General features: G+C 41.6%; 1 protein-coding gene across 1 annotated transcript; it reads left to right on the top strand.

Moving 5' to 3' along the window:
• Nucleotides 1-153: 153 nt before the first annotated feature.
• SNX18 (sorting nexin 18) lies at nt 154-21,182 on the top strand. The gene is made up of 2 exons (XM_082302017.1): nt 154-1,846; nt 18,780-21,182. Exons 1-2 carry the CDS (start codon nt 301-303, stop codon nt 19,031-19,033), a joined length of 1,800 nt encoding a protein of 599 aa, XP_082158143.1. The 5' UTR covers nt 154-300; the 3' UTR covers nt 19,034-21,182.
• Nucleotides 21,183-24,061: the final 2,879 nt, after the last annotated feature.

Raw genomic sequence — 24,061 nt, 5'->3', positions numbered from 1 at the left:
GCCGGCAGGGGGCGTGGGGGGGGGGGGGGGGTGGCATCGATGGGGGCGGCCGCTCTGCGCTCGGCTGCTCCGCCCTGCCGCTCGGCTCTGGATTAGCGCAACTGGCGACGTGGGACGGACCGGCCCGGCCCGGCCCCGCGCCCGCCGCCGGCACCGGGAGCGGCTCCGGGAGCGCAGCCGGGCAGGCCGCCGGCGGGACGAGAAGCCCGAGGGCGGCGGCGGCGGCACTCTGGTGCCGCAGCCCCGCCGGCGCGGTGCGGTGAGGGGCGGCGGCGCAGGGAGCGCCCCGGGGGGGCGGCTATGGCGCTGCGGGCGCGGGCGCTGTACGACTTCAGGTCGGAGAACCCGGGTGAGATCTCCCTGCGGGAGCACGAGGTGCTGAGCCTGTGTAGCGAGCAGGACATCGAGGGGTGGCTGGAGGGCGTCAACAGCCGCGGGGACCGCGGGCTCTTCCCGGCTTCCTACGTGCAGGTGATCCGCGCCCCCGCCGCCGAGCCGCCGCCGCCCGCCCGCTACGCCAACGTCCCTGTCGGCGGCTTCGAGCCGCTGCCGCCCCCCGCCGCCTTCAAGCCGGCGGCGCAACAGCCCTCGCCCGAGCCCTTTCCGCCACCCCCCGCCGGGTATCCCTTCCCGCCCTACGGCGGCTCCTACCAGCCCAGCCAGGGCAGCGATGACGACTGGGACGACGATTGGGACGACAGCTCCACGGTGGCCGACGAGCCGGGCGCCCTGGGCAGCTCCTACCCCGACTACGAGGCGGCGGGCGGCGGCGCCTCGGGCCGGTACCGCCTGTCCACCCGCTCCGAGCCGTCCCTGGGCCCCCGCGGCGCGGGGCACCCGCCGGGACACTCGCACCCGCCCGGCGGCGGCGGCGCCGCCAAGAGCTCGGCCACGGTGAGCCGCAACCTCAATCGCTTCTCCACCTTTGTCAAGTCCGGCGGAGAGGCCTTCGTGCTGGGCGAGGCGTCGGGCTTCGTGAAGGACGGCGACAAGCTGTGCGTGGTGCTGGGCCCCAGGGGCCCCGAGTGGCAAGAGAACCCCTACCCCTTCCAGTGCTCCATCGAGGACCCCACCAAACAGACCAAATTCAAGGGCATGAAGAGCTACATTGCCTACAAGCTGGTGCCCAGCCACACCGGGCAGCAGGTGCACCGCCGCTACAAGCACTTTGACTGGCTCTACGGGCGCCTGGCCGAGAAGTTTCCTGTAATCTCCGTGCCCCACTTGCCAGAGAAGCAGGCCACTGGCCGCTTTGAGGAGGACTTCATCTCCAAACGTCGCAAAGGCTTGGCATGGTGGATGGACCACATGTGCAGCCACCCGGTGCTGGCTCAGTGTGATGCCTTCCAGCACTTCCTCACCTGTCCCAGCACAGACGAGAAGGCCTGGAAACAGGGCAAGCGCAAGGCTGAGAAGGATGAGATGGTGGGTGCCAACTTTTTTCTGACCATCAGTGTCCCCACAGGCCCTGGAGCCAGCCTGGACTTGCAGGAGGTGGAAAGCCAGGTGGATGGCTTCAAAGCCTTCACCAAGAAGATGGATGAGAGTGCCCTGCAACTTAATCACACGGCCAATGAGTTTGCCCGCAAACAAGTCACTGGTTTCAAGAAGGAATACCAGAAGGTGGGGCACTCCTTCAAGTGCCTCAGTCAGGCATTTGAGCTGGACCAGCAGGCCTTTTCAGCTGGCCTCAACCAAGCCATAGCCTTCACTGCAGAAGCCTATGATGCCATCGGGGACCTCTTTGCAGATCAGCCCCGGCAGGACCTAGATCCTGTGATGGATTTGTTAGCGCTATATCAGGGGCATTTGGCCAACTTCCCAGACATCATCCATGTGCAGAAAGGTAAGACCCTTATGTGTTTCCTGAAACAATTTAAGTTTTATGTGTCAGTGATATGCAACAGATATAGGAACCAGGGACTAAATTTGCCCTGTGTCTGTCCTGCAGGCCTTGGGTTCAATCTTCCTGTGTTTACTCAGGTAAGTAAACCCTTGCTAGAAATAACAAAAAACACATCAGTGACAATTTTTTTCCTGTGTCAAAGGCCTAGACATAGCTGGGAGTTTTGCTGGTCGGAGATTGCTGTGTTTGGCTGTATATCTCTGAAAGCAACCACATCTAGCTCTACTGCTGATACACTAAAGATTAATAGGCTTGTTTACAAACCCTGGAAGTCAAGTGGTATGGAACATCTATTACTCTGAGTTACATTAGGTATCTTAAATCTCCATCTAGTAGGTAATGAATGTGAAGTAATATGAAGATGCAGGCACTCCTCTGATTGACTACCCTGTTCAAGGTGCATGTGGAGGTATGTGTTCTGCAGCATCAGTCTGATGAGACGTTTAAAGCTGCTGGGTCATGTTTGTTCAGCCAAGCATCTTGTGGTGTCTTTGGAAGAGTAATGATCAGCTACAGTGTTCTTAGTTGGAGTTGCTCAACCTTTGCCCTTATTATCATGAACAGATGCTGCTCACCTGATATCCTTTCAGCATTTTTCTAGCTAAAATAAGCTTTTCAGGTTCGGGTTGCTATTTGTAAGGTACTTTTTAATCTGTCAGAATGAAAGAAACTCAAAAATGGAAAAAACATCTGCTATGTAACTAATGACACTTGTTCAGATAAACAGACATTTGTAATACTGTGTATGTGGAGATGCTGCTGTTAAATTATTGATAGTCATGCACTCTATACCACTGCAAGTAGGTAAGTCCATCATTCATTCTTTTCTGTGTTATATTCCTTACCTGTAGTTTTCAACTCAAAGTTTAGGAGGGTGTGGGGATTTGAGCTGTAAGAGACCAAGAAAACATCACATATGCTCAGCAGAAATAGACGTCCATAAGTTACCCAGGAAAATGCATGAGCTTTGTTGAAAATTATTTTGGAGATTAATAAGTTTTGTTCTGGATCCCAAGTGAATTGTCACGCAGGGGGAATCAGTCTTTTTGTCCTTACATGGCATTTCCAGGGGTTTTGCATCTGGAACATTAAATTTGGTAAAGAAAGAGTTGGAAAAGTTTTTTTTAGCAGAGCAAAAAGATGGGCTTCCAGAGGTATGCACTGCTGGGAACATCTGAGGAAAGAGAGTTGCTACAAAGTGCACTATTTGTTGTTATTTAAGAAAATAAGCTTTTCATAAAAATTGCATGCATCTAAGTCAGATTTCCATTCTGCTGTCAAATCTCAAAAATTGTGAGTGGAAACTTAATTTTATTTTGAACAGGAAGGGGAGGTGTGAAGCCTAACATTTGAGGAGTTGCTTTGCTAGCTGCTGTGGTATTGTGTTCTGATAACAGCTTTCAAATATTTTAGATTTGGAGAGATAGATCGCCTTGGCAATGCCTCATGTTTAGGAGCAGAGCACGTTAAAGTGAGTTGTCATCTAGTAGGATTATCTGTAAGCTTCTAGAAAAAATAAAGGGACAGATATTTTTATTAGTTGGAAAATCCAGCAGACTGTATATACTATTTAAATAATGCATCCTCAAGCTTTAAGGTTATATGGAGGTCTTCACTGAAGTATTTTTGGAAACAAGGCTTTGAAGAGAGGATTGGGAATAATAAGGTATGCAGTGAACCCATCCTTATTTCTTTTGTAATTCTGTTTGAATTTTGCACCTACGGGTGAACTGGGAAAGGTTCATGTAAATACCTAGAGCAGTGCATGAGCGTGAAATATGTAGTGGTGATTTTGGGCTAGAGCACTGTCTTGGAGCGGCTTGGAGAAATGCCAAGCTCTCCTGCATGCGGCTGTTAATGCTCCAGCACCTCTGGGCTAGCACTGTGTTCACAATATCATCCATGGTACATCCTAGTCATAGGAATATGGCATGGGCATGAGAGGTTGGTCTCTTGAGTGTCCATGGTCGTGACAGGAACAGAATTGTGTGGGTTATGTGTTTGTTGTTGTTTCTGCTGCAGGACAGCAAACTAGAGGAAAACTGAGAGTCCTGTTTTGCACACAGTATATTGCTGGTTTATTACTCTTAAGGGGTACTTCTAAAAAGGTACAGCTTTTAAATTTCAATCTGTAAACTTCAGAGGAAAATATGAACTGTTTGGTGTTCTTGCAACATAAAGGCTTTCTTTTAAATTTACTGTCTGGGATGGTTGCCAGTTTTGAGAAATAATACTGTCTCTGTAGACTATACAAATGTCTGTTGGTGATAAGAAGTCATCTGAAAAATAGAGTTGATGTGTTTTTCTTCAAGGGTTTTATTTTCTAGTGTACAACCTCATTAAGCAGTAAAATGACACCTAAGTTCCCTTATAAGTAGCAGAAGCAGCAGCCTGACTGATACATTGATTAAATAGCCATGCCTTTAAAATGATGAACCCTGAAATTAGGAGTAGTGTTCTTTTTTTTTTTTTTTTTGCTACATAATGCAAATATATTGTTTACTTTGGATAAAACTGAAGATCATACTCCCCTGGACCTAAGAAGGATGGAAAAACAAAAGCAGCTGTATCCAAAACATGCCTGTATCTGTGCATAGAGCTGGAGAACCATGAGTGTGAGAATGATCAACTCCCAGTCAACCCTCAGCTCAAGCTGGATCCCTGCAAGTGTATGGGGCTTGATAGGATTCATCCAAGAATCCTCAAAGAGCAGGGTGATGTCATTGCAAAACCCTTCACAATGATTTTTAAACAGTCTTGGAACTCCTGAGAGGTCCCAGCTGACCGGAAGCTGGCAAGCATTGTCCCAGTTTTAAGAAGGGCAGGAGGGAGAACCCTGGAAACCACAGGCCTGTCAGTCTCAATTCAGTGTGTGGTGAAGTTACAGGGAAGATTATTCTGGGACATGTTGAAAAACACTTGAAAGACAAAGCAGTCCTTGGTCACAGCCAGCACAGCTTCATGAAAGGAAAGTCCTCCTTACTGAATCTTACTTCCTTTTATGACAGGGTAACCCACCCAGTTGATCAAGGGAAGGCAACTGATGTGATCTTTTTGGATTTCAGTAAAGCTTTCGTTGCTGCCTCTCACTGTATCCTTCTGGACAAAGTGTCCAGCTCACAGCTGGACAAACATATCCTGTGGTGGGTGAGCTACTGGCTTACGGGTGGGGCACTAAGGGTTACAGTGATTGAGGTGACATCAGACTGGGGATTACATTAGATTAGAGGGATAGGCAATCACCAACCATGTGAAGTTCAACAAGGGCTAGTGCCAGATTCTGCACCTGGCATGGGGCAGCCCTGGGGAGTATGGACAGTCAGTGTGGACAGACTGGGCAGTGAGAGGCTGGAGAGCAGTGCCATGGAAAGGGCCCTGGGGGTCCTGGTCAGTGGCAAGTTGAACATGAGCCAGCAGTGCCCTGGCAGCCAGGAGGGCCAAGCGTGTCCTGGGGAGCATCAGGCACAGCATCGCCAGCCGGGCAAGGGAGGGGATTGTCCCCTCTGCTCTGCACTGGGGCAGCCTCACCTCCAGTGCTGGGACAGCTTTGGGTGCCACAATATAAGACATTAAACGAACAGAGAACATCCAGAGGAGGGCCATGAGGATGTTGAAGGGTGTGGAGGGGAAGTCTTGTGAGGAACAGCTGAGGTCACTTGTTCTGTCCAGCCTGGAGAGGAGGAGACTGAGGGGAGACCTCATTGCAGTTACAACTCCCTTGTGAGGGGAAGAGGAGGGGCAGACACTGATCCCTTCTATGTATGACTGATGACATGACCCAAGGGAATGGCCTGAAGTTGTGTGGGGAGTTTTAGGCTGGGTATTAGGAAAAGGTTCTTCACCCGTAGGGTTTTTGGGCACTGGAACAGGCTCCTGAGGGAAGTGGTCCCAGCACCAAGCCTGACAGATTTCAAGAAGCGTTTGGACAATGCTCTTGGGCAAATGGTGTGACTCTTGGGATGTCCTGTGTAGGGCTAGGAGTTGAACTCAGTGATACCTGGGGGTCTCTTCCAACTCAGCATAGTCCGTGATTCTGTAATTTTAACTGCCTTGTCCTGTTATGCTTTTGCTGTACTGCAGTTAGCTGAAGAGCTGCTAACGTGATTTTTAAGTGCATTTTGTGCTATGGACAGAGAACTTCGCATGTTTGAGGTTTTGTTTGAAAACTTTCTGCAATTTCTGCAAAAAGAGCCACAGATAAAACTTTCCCTCTATGTGGGCTTTGTCTTTTTCCCTAAAATTATGAATCAAAGCCATGTAAGCCTTGCTGTTGCTTTGTCTGCATGTTACCAGGAAAATGTGTTAACTGTTGTGCTTTTAATTGCTCTGGGATTCAGGTCTTTCTGCCTTCTGTGCTGAGGACATCGTATGTGATCTGATTTGTGTAATTTGTGTAAAATGTGAACCAACAGACTGTGGGAATATTTTCAAACTGTTCATTATCTTATTAATATTGTTAATTGACATTTTATGAAATGGCAATAGCTTCAATAGGAGATTTTACAAGATTCCTTTTCCTCTTCTCTTTTACAAGATTCCTTTTCTTTCATCTTGAGTTCCTAATTTTTAAGGAAATTTCTGCAGGGAAGGAAGAGTTAAAGTTCATGCAACAGGAGAGACAAAGGAAGTATTTGAACATTTCCGTACCACATGCCAGTCGAGGATCAGCTGGTAAATGCTTTGAGAGAGACCTCTCCTGGTTTCATATACAGCCTAGTCCGGGTCTGATGATTCATTGGATTGAACCCTACAGCAAAGAATGTGCCAAGTTGGAAACCCCACATTTCCATCTGGAAATGCTTGGTTTGAGAGTCCCACTGAGGCTAGCATAGAGCGTATCAGTACCAAGGCATACATCCCTTACAAGAACTTCTTGTTCGATAGGTTTTATTTGAAAAACTAAGTGATTAGGGAAAACTGGTGCCTGAATAGGGTAGATGGCAGAGTGGTGTCTGAAGCTTCTTAACACCCTAGATTCACCAATTCTTTGATGAATCCAGCCCTCAACCCCTTGTAGGTAAATGCTTCTAAAGTGCTTGCGTGAGAATTTTCTTGGGCACATACGTGGGTTTTTGGAATGAAAGATACATATTAGACAGATACACTTGTACGCAGTTTTCTTTAGCCTCCGGCAAGACGTTTGCAGAAGAGGGATATTAAGTTCCAGAGGCTCAAAAAATTCAGCTGCATTTTGTAATTTTTTATTGTAGTACTGGTGTATATTTCAAGAAATACTGGTTCAGGTTTTTTAATTTTGAGAAGAAAAGCAGCTTCCTATTTGTAATGGATAATACCTTCTCTTTTATGCATTCAAGGTCTACTTGGGGAAATTCCCTAGGCATTCTTGGTGAAATAATTTCTACGTATTAATTGCTAAAGCTTCACTCAATTTGATGCAATCTTCCTACTTCAGTAATCTTCAACACAAATGCTCACTGCAGGCCCATGCAAGTTCAGGTTCAGAAAATTTGTGCACTTGTGAGAGCTGGAGACAGCATATGCTAGTATTCTAGCTCATTCTTGTCTGGCTCTCTTGTCTTCATATTGCTTAGTGAAAGTAGAGAAGTTTGGGGCATTTTGGATTTCTTTCTTTCAAGTTTTGTTTGAGGAATTACTGTAATTGGCCTCTTGTGATTCATAAAGTGGAAGAAGTACTAACTAACATGCTGTTTCATCTGTGCTTTCCAGATTTCTTCTCTCTTAACATTATGATGTTAGTGTTTGACAAACTTCTGGTTATGGTTTTTATAAGAGATCTGAGAAAGTGGTTCTAAATGTTTCCTAAGATACAGGCAATTCCATTTCCTTTGCATGCCAGGATTTAAGAGAATTATTTTTAAAAATACCTGAATGATTTACTTGTTTCTTGGTCACTATTTGTGAAAAGTAAAATAAGGCAAATGATCTTATTTACCTGAAGCAAACTTATTTCTAGACATAGGCTTTAAAGAATGCACTGGGTGTGTTTTTAGAATATCTTACAAAACTGTAGATGAAAAATCTATCCAGACAGAAGTGCATCAAAATTTAAGGCACCAGAAAACCCAAACAGCAGTGGAATCTGGAACTCTCTTAACATTTTCAGCTTCCTTCTCCCTCTTCCCCCAAGAGGGAAGGAGTGGTATTTGTATTAATGAATTAATCAGACTGGTTAATATTGGCACCTAAAATTTTATATCAGAGTGTAAAAGCAGTGCTTTTCTCTCATGCTTACTTCCTAAGCTCTTCAATTTGTTGTGCAGACAAATGGGTTTTTTCATCACTGTTTCTGCTTTTATCCACCTTTTAGGGTTTTTTCCTCCTCTGTCCCTCAGATGCATATACTTTGCATGGGCTTCAACTCAGGTAGCTGCTGGTTAAGAGCTAGGCATGTAATCCTAGCCAGGTGACCCTTAGAGCAGTAAAAAGAGATGGGCACTTCATCTGTGTAAGAACTTTGGTGAGAAAGGATGTACTGCACCAGGATGACTTGTATTTTTTGCCATGTCAGCCTCCCCATAGCTGTTACAGTGATGATGTAACACTGTCTGCTTGCTGCTGCATTACTCAATATTGTCTCCCAATATTTGAAGGTAACCTTAAGGAAATGGAGCTAAAATGTGAAAGAATCTTCACATTTAGAAACTGTATAAAATTACAGCTGCTTTAGTGTGTGTGAAATCAGAGGACAAGAGTAAATGACTAAAATTGAGTGGTAGCTTTACTTGAAGAAAATTAAACAGGAAGAGAAAAAAAAAAAAAAAAGGGCTTCTATGCCCTGTCTCTGAAAGATGTATGGCTCTTCTTAATGTATGATTGTTTTTTCTTTTCCACTCCCCCACAATCTCTGTAGCTTTCTAGGGGAGCAAGATTCATACTGTCCTGATGGGTTTTTTTCCTATTACCTTTTGAAGCTAGTCTGATATTATACACCTTCAGTAACAGAGAGACATTTCATGGCTAATAAAACACGGGTTTGTTTTTTTTAAAAACATGCTGGTAGGAGAGGATGAGTATAGCTTTTCCTTCCATGGGAGAGACTATACATGCATTACTGCACACCAGAAAGTCTGTCCAGTGTACCCCCTTAGTGCTAGCAGGAGAAGTTTTGATTGGAGCTAACACCTCTAGGTTTGACTGCAGGCAGTGCATATTTAAATAAATATAAATTTTCATCAGATTTTTAGTCACATCACAGAAAATGCCACATATTTTGTGCTCACCACAAGCAGTAAGGCCTTGTCTACTGGGAAGGCCCTGTGAGCAACTAGGAAGTTGCAGAACAGTGTATTGAACATTGAAAAATTCAAGATGACATTGTAGAAGGAGGAAATAATTCTGTTTCTAAAACAAAGTAGTGCCTTTTGAGAGACATACAAAGAATCTAGATAGTAGGATGATTCTCTTGCAGCTCTGAGTGTTCCTGGTCTGGCTGAAGGGGCTTCAATTCAAATACAGAAGACAAGAATTGGTAGACTGAAAATATAAAGAAGGTCCCAGAGTTGTTCCAGTTCTTTGTTAGCATGTTATCAAAAACAAACAAGCTGACTGATTTTTCAGTTTGTAAGTCACCTTTGAAACAAGGACATGTTCCAGCCTTTCCAGCATCTTTCCGTGACTTCATCGTTAACTTTGTTTGAACAGTTAAAGTGCCAAGTCAATAAGTGCAGACTGTATAAGCTTATCCAGCTGGCACCTTATGTATTTTAAATTACCTGGTTCAAATAGCACAGAATTTGAAAATTTTAATTAAAAAAGTAGGAAATTACATTTGGCTGAGACCCCAGGGCCTTATCAGGGGACTAGGGCAAACAAATGGCACATGCTTTCTACACAGTCTTGTTTGTATCTTTCATGAAGGCCATGAGGACTTAAATAAAATGGAAAAAAAAAACCAAACAAAAAAAACCCCCACCAAACATTTAAACAATCTGTGCAGTTCTTGCCAGTGACTTTGGGTTGTTGCTGTAGCAGAACAGGAAAAAATGTGGTGTTTTCAGCCTTTGTTTTAAGTAGGTACACATCATGGGTGGACAACTTCTGTAACCATAATGAACTAAGCTACCCTTTTTATACCTACGTGCAGTTCATTAACAGTGTGAAAAGCAGGTTCATCCTGTGATTTGGAGTGTATACTGCTTTGTTGTCCCATGGTAAAAAGCAACTTACTATTCTAATTTTTTTTAGAATTTTTATTATTTTGAATCTTTATATGCATGAATAGCTATGCTGGCTAACTAGCAGTATAGTATATTAAAGAAGCTTTTCTTTGAAATAATAGGAGTGTAGATTATATTATTATAATTTCCACATGTTTTGCTTTTGTACTATATAAAATATTTTTATTGCTTACATTAATGATGGCTTACCTTGAATATTTCTTCTGCAACAGGAATTGTACTTCTTTTTGTCCTTTTATTTGCTCATCTTAGGACAGTAGTGGAGCTAAGCAGATGATGATGGACAAGCAAACATCATGAGTTGTGCTTGTTCTTTGCTTTTCTTTTTGCCTTAAGAGAAAACAACATTCAAAAGCAGGTGTTTCATTGTGCCCCAATAAAGCAGTGATGTAAGAGTCAGTGGAACTTGCATTTATACTTACTTCTCTCAGTAATAGTGTATGGACATTGATACACAGCGTTACCTGTCTTCCCCTGTCCATCCACATACCATGAACCTTACAAAAAGTTTAATAGAAGTCACCATTTAATGTAATAGTGCTTACATCCATATTGGAGAGGAGGAGGAGACATTTCTGCTCATTTGTTGTTAACCAGTTCTACTGAAAATTAATTTCTATTACCCATGCACAGCATAACTTCTTATGGTTGTTGTTTTGAAGTCAACACTGTGAACAGAACATTTACAAAATCTGTTAAAAGTCTGTAACATCTTTCTAACATAAAATGCTTGTTCTTGGCATCCTATTTGGAAAAATTAGTGTACAGAACCTGTGTCAACTGAACTATAATAGACCAACTCCAATTCTGGAAAAGCAGAGTTCTGTATTAAAAGCTCGTTTGATGCCCCAGTTAGATGTAAACTAATGAGAAGTACTAAAAATGACTGAAAGGTTTCATCTTGGTACTTCTGCAAATTCCAATTGCTTAAATTTTCAAGTGTGGTCCTGAAAAACATGACTAACTTTCTAATGGGCAAATGTACTGTGTTTCTGGTGACCAGCCTGGTTTATGTTTTGCTCTTTTCTGTCCCCCCAGTCTGCACTGCCAGCTGAAACCATACCAAAGGAAAACTGTTTTAAATGGTACATGTGAGTGCCAAAAAGTACAGAACTGGGCAAACCCAGCATTAGTTAGCATTTGCCTCTCAGACTGTGGTGCAAAATACTATATTTGTGATAACAGAGAGCTGTACACGTAGTTCAGCTGGATTTTACAATCAAATGATTCCTGGTGGGCCTCCTGTCAGACATCACTGTAGGTACTTGTAAAGTCAAAACTATTCACGAACACAGTTTAAACATACTTTAGTGGCTAAAATAAGGTCATTTGTTTGCTTAAAACACTGCTGGTGTACAATACATCAAAAGATAACAGTTTTGACGTCACTGCATTCAAGATTTGAATGGAAAATATTCATCTCATTTTACATATTTTTTCAAATGCTGTGTAGCATTATGTTTTGTTGGGGTATTTTAAAATTTTGTTAATGTCATGATGTGAGACAGTAGATGCATTAAAATGGTAATTCTATAATGTTTCTTTCATTTATTTGACCATCTTGCTGTCACTTTCTGTTATAAACACTTCCAAAGGCAAAGTATGGCATATGCTCACATAGCATGGTCCAGCAAAACATTTGTGCTGGAGGTGCTGCACACCAAAGCTTGTAGTTTTCACTGGGGTACTCTGGAACTGAAATGCCCATTGGCGGTATGGAAATTTAAATAAGTTTTCAATAGTGTAATCATTTTAGACTCTCTGACCATACACAGGTATGATTACAGTCCTTGTAGATTTGGATAAGTAAATCGGCTCTGTATGCTCTTCCTCTGTGTGTGTACACTAACCAGCAGATGTATGCTTGATGAGTCTAATCAGATCTTAATAATCATACTATTTAAAATTTTAGAGGTATTAGTTAGACATGTATAGTGGCCAGTAACCCTGGTAGTTTTGAAAAATTGTCATTTTACACTGTGCATTCTAGTACCATTAATTTGGTTTACGTTAATTAAATCAATTTATAAGTTAAGATCACCAGATGAGGTTACAACTAATTAACTTTCTGAAATCTCTAGCAAAGACTGTTTTATTTGTGTGTGATCTCTTGGTTGTGTACATTAAAAAGTGACTTCAGTTTGAACTGAAGAATATACTTTTGAGTGTCAACTTTCAATAAGCTTTGCAGCAGGGTAACTGAAAGAATACATAATTATGTCTGATGTTAATAACTCTGCAGTCAGTCAATGTTGATCTAGATATCAGCAGAGTACTGTAATTTATAAATCTACATTTACAGGATAGTACTATGTTATTCTGGGCTCTTTTTTGAGCAATGGGCAGCAAAATAATAAAACACAAACCTTACTTCTTAGACTATTGTTAGGCTGCAGATTCTAAAAGCATTATAGCCATTTTCATGTATCCACAAAACCCCCTATAATACTAAAGTAATTGCAGTTTGATGTATTTGAGTTTTATACTTCTGACATTTCACTGTGGAAAAGGGAATGTTGTTAAAGTGGTTTTGTGCCCTTAAGGAGAAGAATATCATTTTTTAAACACAAAGGCTGTGTTTAAAAACTGTTGCGTTGGCACTTACCAAAAACAAGTAGCAGAATTTTGCCTTTGGTTTTGAAAATCACTTGCTTTTTTTTTTTGCTGTAAACCTGTAGATTTTAAAAAAAGCAACTCATTCCGGTATTAATAACTGTAATGGTACTTTTTGCCTGTGACATTCCTTTTAGTTCAGTCTCTACTGAAAAAGTCTTCTGGTTTTAATTTCAGGCAAATTCCTATTATGCTGCTTTCCATTATAAATCTTGGCCAGAAAATGTAAAGAATTTGCAGAATCTCAGTGTAGGCTTCTTTTGTTAATCAGTGCTCAGAGCATTCTTAAGAAAATAATCTGTCAGTGTAGCAAAATCTCTGGTTACAAACTATTTCACTTGCAGTTGAGAGGGAGAAGTTTGGGGGCTTTTTTCGTAGTAGGATTTCACATTATGTGTTACCTCACTGTCGCGGTTTAAGCACAGCTGGAAATTAGGCACTGCACAGCCACTTGTTCAACCCCTTCCTCTCTTCCTCTCCGCTCCCCCCCACCTCCACCCCGGCCCCAGTGGAATGGGGAGGAGACTCAAGGTAAAGCTTGTGTGTTGAGATAGGAACTGTTTAATAATTGACTGATACTAAAGTAAAATGCAATAATAATGGTGAATAATAATCATGATGATAATAAAAAGGAAACAAACAGGTGATGCACAGTGCAGTTGCTCACCACTCACTGACCGATGCCAGACCCCCCTTCCCAAAGCCAGATCTGCTGTGCTTCCGGGTAACTGCCCCCAGTTTATATCCTGGGCGTGACTTCTGTGGTGCAGAATATTCCTTTGGTCAGTTCCAGTCACCTGCCCCAACTATGATCCCTTCCAGTTTCTTTTGTGCACCTCCTCTCATGCTCTGCCAAGTGAGGAGGAGGGTGGAAAAAAAAGTCCTTGACTTGGAATAAACATGCCTTAGCAAAAACCCAAACATTAGTGTGTTATCAACACCATTCTCATTCTGAATCCAAAACACAGCACTGTAACAGCTACTTAGAAGAAATTAACTCTACCCTAGCTGAAACCAGGACAGTCATGAAATGCTTCTGCAACTTCCCTTGTGTTGGAGCTAATGATTGTGTAACCCAGGGCTGACCTGGATCACATAGCCAAGCCATTGATAAAGCTAAGCCATCATCTCTCTCCCCAGGCCAGTTGCATTCTTTCATTAGATTAGTCATTTGAGACATCTTGTAACAACATCTTTGCTAGGGGGTAAGAGGGACAACCATGTAGACCAACTTGCTCCAGCAGCACTCTGCTGGATTAGAAATAATGTTGTTTCCATGCATGTGAGCCACCCAGGGTTTGCTTTTTCAAATCTTTAAGCAAAGAGCTGTAGTTAAATAATCTCATAATTAAGTAAGGAAAAAGAAAACAGTTCTAGTTACTTTATCTGCTTTTACATCCTTTTATGAAAGCAGCATCATGAATATATTTTTTTCCCTTTCCATTAGAGATGGTGTCTAGATTATAGCAGTGTCTTGTAAGAAAAGTAAAACAAAGAGAGTTGTTCGACAGGTTCAAAGCTCTCCCTTCATTAATGTGCTTTGAAGGGCACATCATGCTACTAGACGATTTAATGTGCTGGACAGATGAATGGTGGGGAAATGTAAGTTGTTTTACCTTCTAGTGAGTAGTGCACTAAATGTTATTTTGTAGCTTGCTGATAGTAGAAAGGTGAAATATTTATTGCATAGATCGTCTTATTTGCACAAGATTTCTGAGGTTGTGACTGCTGAGAGATTGTAAGAAAAAAGAAGTGTCTTTGCTCTGTTTCAGCATAATTCATCACTGAAGTGAAAGAAATACTTTAATAACTGCAGTGATAAAGTCATTACAATCATAGGATATAAAAAATAAACCTGCTGGCTCTTACAAGCTGGGTGAGTTTTCAAGCTGAGTGTTTTGAAGTGAGATACTGAAGACTTCTGTGCACTGGTGACTTAATGAGTTCTTGAGACTGACTGTGAATTTCAGACCCTAGTGACTTTAACAGGCACTGACCACTGCTTCAGGTGCTGTATTCAGCAGCGTTGAGCTGATGCTTCTTTGTGTTTCATCCATATGCAGCATTACAGTATCCAGTTAAATCATTGCTGCTACAGCAATGTACTGTTTGTATTTTTTAAGAATGGACCAAGCCCAGCCACGAAACAGATGTCATTGTAGTAAACACTGTGCAAACAGAGAGCAAAAAAAGGGCTCGTGCCCTGCAGAATTTTGTGTGGATAAGTAGCTTCAGACACAGCTGATGTTTCACTCCCGTTTGTTGCATGCAGCACTTGAGAGCTGATGTTTGGGTGTTTTGATAAGAGGTGGAAAGGGGAAGATGGTACATCCCTAGCAGGTATCGCTGTTCTTTGTCTTCTGATTGCATATGCTGGCAGGCCTGCCTTCCTAGGGAGACTAAGGAGTTGAGTGAAAAGCAGTCTGGATTGCAGTCTGCAAGAGCTGAGCCCCCAAACTTTTGCCTTCTGGCCACATTGCACAGTGCAACTTGGACTTGGACACACATATGCATCAGCATGGATTCATACGAGTACATGTGTACTTCCTGTGTGGAGGAAGAGTGAGTGTATGGATCCAAACCCATCCTTAGCTGACTCTTCACACATGGTTACTGGAATAAAACTGCAGATGATGTGAAAATACACTGTTTGACCCAAACCTGAGTGCTCTTGGGTTAAGTTGGTTTTGTTTTCTTTTTCCCTGATTATATATAACTCTTCCTACCTCATTGCAATCTCATGTTTGCGTGAGTAGCTTACTGTCTCAATACACTTCTTTTTTTCGTTATAACTCCTCAGCATTCATTTAAGTTGCTGTTTTTGTACTGTGTTTTATGGCTTGAAATTCTTTCTTTCTATCAGGAACTCTATTGTCCCTGTTTTCTTGGCTTCTAGCACAATACACTAGCACAAATTTTGCTAGCACAAACGTCCCTCGCTAAACGTGTTTATATCATTTTGTGTTGTCTAATCTCATATTTCAAAACAAGGACTGAAATCTGAGTCTCTTTTAAGCCCTTAGCTGCATTCAGTGAGCACCAGCATCTGTTTAATATAAGGCTTTGGGCAATAAACATCCTTCGTATATGCTTTTCCCCACCTTTAGAACAGAAATAGATGTAGCACAGTTTTTGTATGATTTTTAATCCAGGCCCTCTCGCTTGCTTGAAAGCTAGTCCTGATCACTGGAACATGATTCCTGACAGAAGGTGTTTTCCATAGACCAGACTTTAAATGCATGAGCAAGATTGTACAGAATCTGTACATCTGGATCTGAAAAAAACGCCAGTAATTTATTTTTATGTAAACCATCCCTCTGGGAACAGGGATGGTGTGTATTTATCCCAAGCATGTACTCAGCAGGAGGCTTCCTTGAGCCAATATGCACTGGGAGGTGGCTCCTTCTGTTTCTTTTTTCTAAAATATGTGCTAGCCTTTTCTGGGACTGCTGTGATTCTGCCTTTTTTTTTTTTTTTTTTTTAAATATATCTTGCTTTTTTTGATTGTCTGAACAAATACTTGGTATTCACATAATTAAAATCAGAAACCAGGAGAAGTTTCTGCAGGTGTACTTTTAGACTGCGGAGCCTTGCTCACCCCAACATTCCACAAGGGTGGCAGCAGGAGCTGTGAAGTGCTGGATTAGGCGCTGAGTGTGATGGATCAATTAGTGAAGATGGAATTGGAGGAGTTCATGGTGTACAGCCTGGGGTGCGGTAGGTCAGGAGTTGTGAGCTGGGAGTCCTTAGGGGTTACCATGCCCTAGTTAGGCATCTCTGTGCAAGACCCTTCTCTTCAAGAGGGATGTGCACAAGGGGCTGCTCTCCAGTCCCCCGTTCCCTGTCCTTTTCCTCTTGTTCACCATAGGATGAATCACTGAACTTTCCACATCAGTAAATCTCTGTTTCAGCTCAGGGTTTTGCTCACATAGATTAAAATACAAGAACTGTAGATTATGAAAAGGTGTCTGGAGAAAATTTGGGGGTTTTTTGTTACTAAAGCTGCTTTCAAAGCCATGAAAACTAACAGCACTTTTTTACTACGATTTGCTAAACTAAGTCTTGCAAATTTCAGTAGATGCTGAACAGCTTAAAAATGACGTTTTAAAACAAATGATTAATTGCTTCTTAAAGCAAAACACATGGGTTTGGTTTTGTTTTTTCTTTTCTCTGTGTTTAAGGAGGATTCCTTGATTGTCCTAAAATAAGATTTTCCCTCTATGTAGTTATTTTAAGATTAATTATATTACTAATAATCAAGTGCTTCATTTAAAGGCATTTCAAAAAAATCCCAAGCAAGTTTATACTTAAGCATATGTATGAGTTTTGTCATATATTGCTGACATCTGGGTGTAGTCTGTCCAGGTTTTAAAGGAAATGCCACTACAGCACCAATATGATCCGTATGCGTTAAGAAAGCAGTGTTAATGATTGTACCTTTTCCCATTGGATTCCTTCCCTAATTATAAATCTTTTTCCCTTTTTTTTTTTTTTTTAACAGCAAAAAATTGCATAATATATCTAGTCTGGAGGGCAATAGTGTTTGGTAATGTATGTTTTTTATTATATATTTTTATTTATAATCTGAAGGTTATACATGCTCCAGAGCTTATTTATGCTTTGAGCTGCTGATGCTGTGATTTTCAGTATTCTTTTCCAGTTTGGTCATTCTAGAAATAACATCTAAAGCTGTTTCCCACATGACAACTGAAGAGTTGTCATGTTTATTTAACTAGCTACATCTGGCTTCCAGTAAGTCCCAAATTTCTGTTTTTCACAGCTGTGCATGGATTCCTGTTGTGCCCACAGAGCGCAGAAAAATTTTTTGCTAAGACTGGTTAAGTTTGTTGAAAGGAGTGTTCTTTTTGTAGGAGAAGGGATTAAATGTTTTTCAGAGCGTACCCTACCTCACAGATTCTTTACTCCTTAGAGGACAACATACAGATCTTCTGGCACAGCGGCACTGCTGGCACTACTGCATGTGGTTTTTCAGTGGTGTTTTTGGAGCCAGGCTGAAGATGATGAAGTCAGTCAGCAGAAGCAGCCAGTGCCAAGCTCTTAGCCATCATACTGTCATGTCATGGGAGTCAGGAAGGTGTAGAACACTGCCTCTGCCTTGCAGCCCCCAGAGATAGACACTGCCCTTGGCCTTCAGGCAGCACGCTGTAGTCACATGTAAGAAGTGTAATCTGGAAGGAGAGTTACGATATTACAAATATTTAAGGGAGCAAGAATCTAGTGAGATGATAAAAGCGGTACTACTGATTTGGTTTAGTTATACAAATAAAATAAGTGTATAATGTTTAAAGCAAAGAAGTTGCTCTGTGGGAAATTGAGTCCAAGAATATGAATGTCTTAAGAGGTATCTTGGTATTCTATCATTTTATGGAACTGGTTTGGGTAGGTCTGTTTTGGGTGATACTTTGCCTTTGTAGTATGTGTGTGATTTAATTAGCTATTTGGAGAAGGACTGTCAGTTCTGTAACTGCTTTTCTACTAGCTTTCACAACACTGCTTAAGGTCTACCTGGGCATCTGTGACTTTGAGATAAACTTTTAGATTCTCTAGTACTCAGTAATTAATTTTGGAGTTATCTCTGGTGTAAAAGCAAAAACATGTATTGACAAGATTTTGTGTATTAAGATCTGCTTTTGATATTTCACAAGGATTGGGGAAAAAAAGGATATTTCACATAGTCCAGTTATGAACAAAGTTATTTTTCTGGTGTTTATGTAGGCTTAAATTGGTCTGACTAGTTTTCTTGTGCTTTCACTTACTCTGCTACTTGTATAATGATAGTGTTATTCTCTGAAGGACTCCATCTGATTTTTAAGGTTGTGAAATAGGACGTTTTAGTATCTTTTGAATGCTTGAGCCTTAAAGTGTTCAGTTTTATTTTTTACACAGGATCCACTGATCTGTGATTTTTCTTACATTAAAAAGCTTTTATTTTATTCCTTTTCATTCACATATATATATGCACACCTATAAATACACTGAGAATAAGCCTTATACAAATCCTTGTTGTTATTAAATCACTTGTTAAAGTTCAGTAGTCAAGTGTACATGGTCCTCACAGTTTTGTTTTGTTCTTTACACAGGAGCCCTTACCAAAGTAAAGGAGAGTAAGCGGCACGTGGAAGAGGGGAAGATGGAGCTCCAAAAAGCTGAGGGCATTCAAGAACGTTGTAACATTATTTCTTTTGCAACCCTTGCAGAAATTAATCATTTCCACAAAATTCGTGTGAGGGACTTTAAATCACAGATGCAGCATTTCTTGCAACAGCAAATACTCTTTTTTCAAAAAGTGACACAAAAGCTAGAAGAAGCTCTTCACAAGTATGACAGTGTTTAATCTCTGATTTGTGGACTTTGCTCAGCACAAACATGACCCAGGCAGCAGAGCAAATGCTGCTGAAGAGCTGTTGCCAGTGGTAGATGGCGGTACAAGGATGGGTTTGTGTTCACCTAGAACCCGGGTTTAATCTCCGATTACGTAGAAAGGAAACAGTTATAGGGCTATGTAGTAGAAACAGTACCACGCATTGTAACTAAGTTATATTGTGTATGCCTACACCATTGTAACTCTTTTGAAATAATGAATATACTATTTGCCTTATTGCTTTTTGAAATATGGTATCTTAGTGCATACTTCGTAGACCTCAAAGCCCTTTGGGTATTTAAGGAAGTTGGCTAGATAAAAGCCTGCTTCAGATGCCTTTTTACTTTCCTAGATTTGGATTTCCTAAATTCAAACAATTCTCTGTTTACAGACTCCTACTAGAGCAGCTATGTGATTCTGTGCCTTTAGACTCTATTTTTCCTTTTCTAGTAAGTCACATTTTTATGATTGAATGAATGAAGGGTTGATGCCTATGATGGGAACTGATGATGAAACCTCTCACTGACTGGAAAAAAAACAGCTGCCATCCAGTTTGCATACTTTCTTATGGCCAGTGTTGGCTCAAAAGGGAGAACTTAAATTTATTCACACTTTCCCTGAAAATGGAGACTACTTGTTACATGTACTAGGATGTTAAGCACATGTACAAAAGTACACCACTTAATTCCCTTTCTGAAATAAATAATACAGTGAGGGGTGGGTTTTTTTGGTATATAGTGTTACTGTGAGTGGATATTTGAAGAGTTAGCCTAATAAAAATTACATATATCAAGGGGATATTAATGCAAGCTATGTGGCTGCAACATTTTTTTTAAGTTTCAGATTATTTGCTCTTTGTTCAGTTGCTGATTCAGTTTAACTTCAGACTTGCATCTGCACTGCCAGTTGTCTGAGTTGAAAATCCACTGTGATTCATTAGTTTACTAAGTTAAAAGTTTTCGGGGATGTTCAGTGATATAAATGATCTGAAGTCTTGGCTGAACTGACTTGGAAAACAGGTGGCATTTTTATGTTTGTAACACTCAAGAATTAACAATTGTCTTAATTTTTGTATGAATATTTTTGACAAGCAGGGTGCATTTATATATACGTAAACACTATCTTTTAAAGAGGTTTATGGCTTATTTCCCTTGAATTAAGTCTGAAGTCTGTATTTCTTGCCTATTGGTTTCCTTCTTATAGGTCAGTATGAAAGAGGATTTTTGTTTATCCTATCTTTTTCCTCCTAAACGAAAACAACAAAACTTTGAAAGGAAGAAAAGTGTTTATTTTTTTGTTTAATTGAATGAATCAAAAACAGCTTAAACAAATGAAAGCCTAGAAAAGGAAGTTGAGCAACAGTTACAGTTAAGTACAAATCATTCCTCACCTATGCAGCAGAAATGTGCAGTTCTTTCACTCGATCATTTGAGTTTCTGTAGTTAAACCCTGCACTTCTGTTTCAGAGGAATAAAATACAAGAATGTAGTTTTGGTTCTAAGATTCATCCCCAAATGTTTGGAGATGGCTGTTTTGCACAAGCTGTGTTTGGCGATGCTTCTAGTACATACACAAAGCAGTAAAATACAGAATAATGAAGAGGGGAAAGCAAGTATTTTTAAAGAAAGGACAATCAGTGAGGAAAGGCTCAATTTCCAGCCTGTTGAAACAGTTCTGCAAACAAGATTGACCATAAAATAAGGACCACAGTCATAGGGCTGACTTGCTCTTTACCTTCCTCATGGTGTCTCATTATACATTCAAAACTCACCACTTCCCCTAACAGTTCTTCCCAGCAGTACTCCTGCTTTCCCATATATCATTTAATTATATGACAGAGTGATGAGCTAGGTTTGAGCTGAGTTCCATGACTTATGTTTGCTTAAGTCAAGATAATGTTTTGGTGAATGTCTTTACAGTAATTAGATCAGACTACAATCAAACTGATTCTGTGTGAACGTATTAAGACCTATTCAGAAATTGATCTTGGTTCAGTTGAAGTATTTTAGGAGGTTAGTATTAATGACATGTTCATGTCCAGGAGGAAATTAAGCTGTGATATGTATTCATACAACATTATCAGACAGGTACAGTTTTCCCTAATAAACTGTCATGGCCTTTATGTTACCTTCTCATTTGTGAATTTATTTGTGCAGGGGAAAAGTGGGGGTACTAATTGGTTAAATTTGATGTACCAGAAAATCTTGACGGGAATCTTGGTTTAAATTGTTGCAGAGTTCAGAAAGGTTCAAGTCTACATCTATATTAGCATTTTCCTCTTTTCCTCAGTCATTCTAGAGTTGAATTTAAACTGGCGATGGGTGGTGCACAAGGAGTTGCAGTAGAGGGTGTTGCATCAGGCTGGCGACCGATGCCCAGTGGGGTACCACAGAGCTCAATCTTAGGCCCTGTGCTCTTCACTGTCTTCATAAACCACTTGGATACAGGACTCGAAGGGATACTAAGCTTGATGATGAGACTATGCTGGAAGTAACTGTGGACTTCCTTAAAGGCAGAGAAGCCCCACAGAGACATGGACAAATCAGAGGGATAGGCAGTCACCAATCATACGAAGTTCAACAAGGGCTAGTGCCAGATTCTGCACCTGGCATGGGGCAGCCCTGTATGTATGGACAGACTGGGCAGTGAGAGGCTGGAGAGCAGTGCCATGGAAAGGGCCCTGGGGGTCCTGGTCAGTGGCAAGTTGAACATGAGCCAGCAGTGCCCTGGCAGCCAGGAGGGCCAAGCGTGTCCTGGGGAGCATCAGGCACAGCATCGCCAGCCGGGCAAGGGAGGGGATTGTCCCCTCTGCTCTGCACTGGGGCAGCCTCACCTCCAGTGCTGGGGCAGCTTTGGGTGCCACAATATAAGACATTAAACGAACAGAGAACATCCAGAGGAGGGCCATGAGGATGTTGAAGGGTGTGGAGGGGAAGCCTTGTGAGGAACAGCTGAGGTCACTTCTTCTGTTCAGCCTGGAGAGGAGGAGGCTGAGGGGAAACCTTGCTATGGTATTCAATATCCTCATGAGGGGAAGAGGAGGGGCAGGCACTGGTCTCTGTGGTGACCAGTGACATGACCCAAGGGAATGGCCTGAAGTTATGTCGGGGGGGAGTTAGGTCAGATATTAGGAAAAGGTTCTTCACCTGTAGGGCTTTTGGGCACTGGAACAGGCTCCTGAGGGAAGTGGTCCCAGCACCAAGCCTGACAGGGTTCAAGGAACATTTGGACAGTGCTCTCAGGCATACAGTGTGACTCTTGGGGATTCCTGCACAGGGTCAGGAGTTGGACTTGATGATCCTGATGAGTCTCTTCCAGCTCAGCATAGTCTATGAGTTTATGATGTAGGGAGCCTGAACTCCCTAATGCTTGCTGCACTGTAACAAGAGCTACAGCATTAACTGTATTTGGAACATGTACATTGACCATTTATGACTGACTGACTACTGAGTGGTGTGGTCTGGGATCCAAATGTACTCTACGGTAATGTGAATGTATAGTGTGTGGGATTATGGAAGCACCAAAGGAAATATAATGATTTAAATAAATGTGAAAGAAAGCAAATTTGCTCTGTATCATAATGTTAAATGCCTTTGTTTCATGTGATTCATGTAAATTTTTTTCGATGCATCACAGTTTTTGTGTTGAGAAGTAATAAGTATCTATTATGCTTGTTGGATATCTGCAAGAAGATCCACTGAGGTATTGGTTTTTGTTAAAGTGCTGAGTGCTATGAAAACTGGAATGAACCCATCAGGGGAATATATCTATGTAGAATCACCAGCAAGGGGAGTGTGAATAATATTTCTGTTCAAATTGTAGGGTTTATAGTTAGAAATTAGCAGCATGCTAAAATTATTAGATGTTTGATTCCTATTCCTTTTCTTTTGTGATACTTGCAGAAGAGAGTTACCCCTATGATTTGTCCATGTCCTCTAGATTTTCGCTGTTTCAGGGTCCAGTTGCACAGTATGCTTGATTTGTAAGTCTTGTAAGACTTGGCTTAGAGAGATCAATAGAAGAATTGTGTGGTGATGAAACATTCAAGACAAGTACCAACAGAACCTGAAAAAAAAAGAAGAATGTGTTGAGAATAAAATTGGTTTGGTTTTAGAAAGCTTTAATCAACTGAGAATGTTTCGGTTGATTAATTTAGTTGATTAATTTCAGTGCCTGCACTGAAAATACCTATATTACTTGGTGAGGCACAGGTATCTTTTTGGTGAATTACAAGGTCTGGTTGGCAGTACCTGATTATTTTGCCAGACCTTCACCATTCCAGCTAGCATCTTCCATGCTGGTTGTCTGCTCCAATCTGAATTCTTCTGGGAAGCTTAAGTGAGAATTGTTCAGCTATTTCTCAAAAGGAGTTAATAAAAATTTTTTTGAAGGGAGTTTTCTTTTTAAATTCTGTAAACAGTTTGGTTGGAAATCTTTCGTTCTTTCATATTTGGAGAAAGGACTTAGTATTTGGCAGACTCATTATCTTTTACAACGTTAGATATGCTTTCTGCATTGCCTGTGAAAATTTGTCCATCTATTTCCGAGTTATACTCAAGTTTCTCTGGGCCGTGCTGTGCTCAATTTTGACAGATATATTTTCTGTAACTCCCCTTCGCTCCAGGCAATCTTGATTCTAACCTTAGTCAGCAGCAGCTAAGGGAGGCTTTGTCCATAATACTTTTTCCCCTTCATTCTGAGGGGGCTGAACCTCTCAGACTAGAAGCTGAGCAAAGAAGCTCTTTAGACCTGGCCATTGGAGAAGAGGAGCAGCAGCCTGGAACACAAAGTTTGATGTCACGCCTGGCAGCTACAACAAGGTGGATGTCAGAGATATTTGAAGAGGAACAGGAAGGTAAGAAAATGGTGAGGAGAGAAAGCCCTGTGGCTACAAAAGCCTTTTCCTCCAGTGCCTAGTTATACTTTGGGCTTCCAAAGCATCCAAGGCCTTCTGCTGTTTCTAAATAGCCATCATGAGCAGGCAGAAAATGGGTCACTTCA

Source organism: Coloeus monedula, assembly GCF_965178545.1.
Source record: "Coloeus monedula genome assembly, chromosome: Z".
Classification (NCBI taxonomy): domain Eukaryota; kingdom Metazoa; phylum Chordata; class Aves; order Passeriformes; family Corvidae; genus Coloeus; species Coloeus monedula.
Note: the sequence above shows the minus strand (reverse complement) of the source record. Positions and strands in the feature narration are given on the sequence as shown.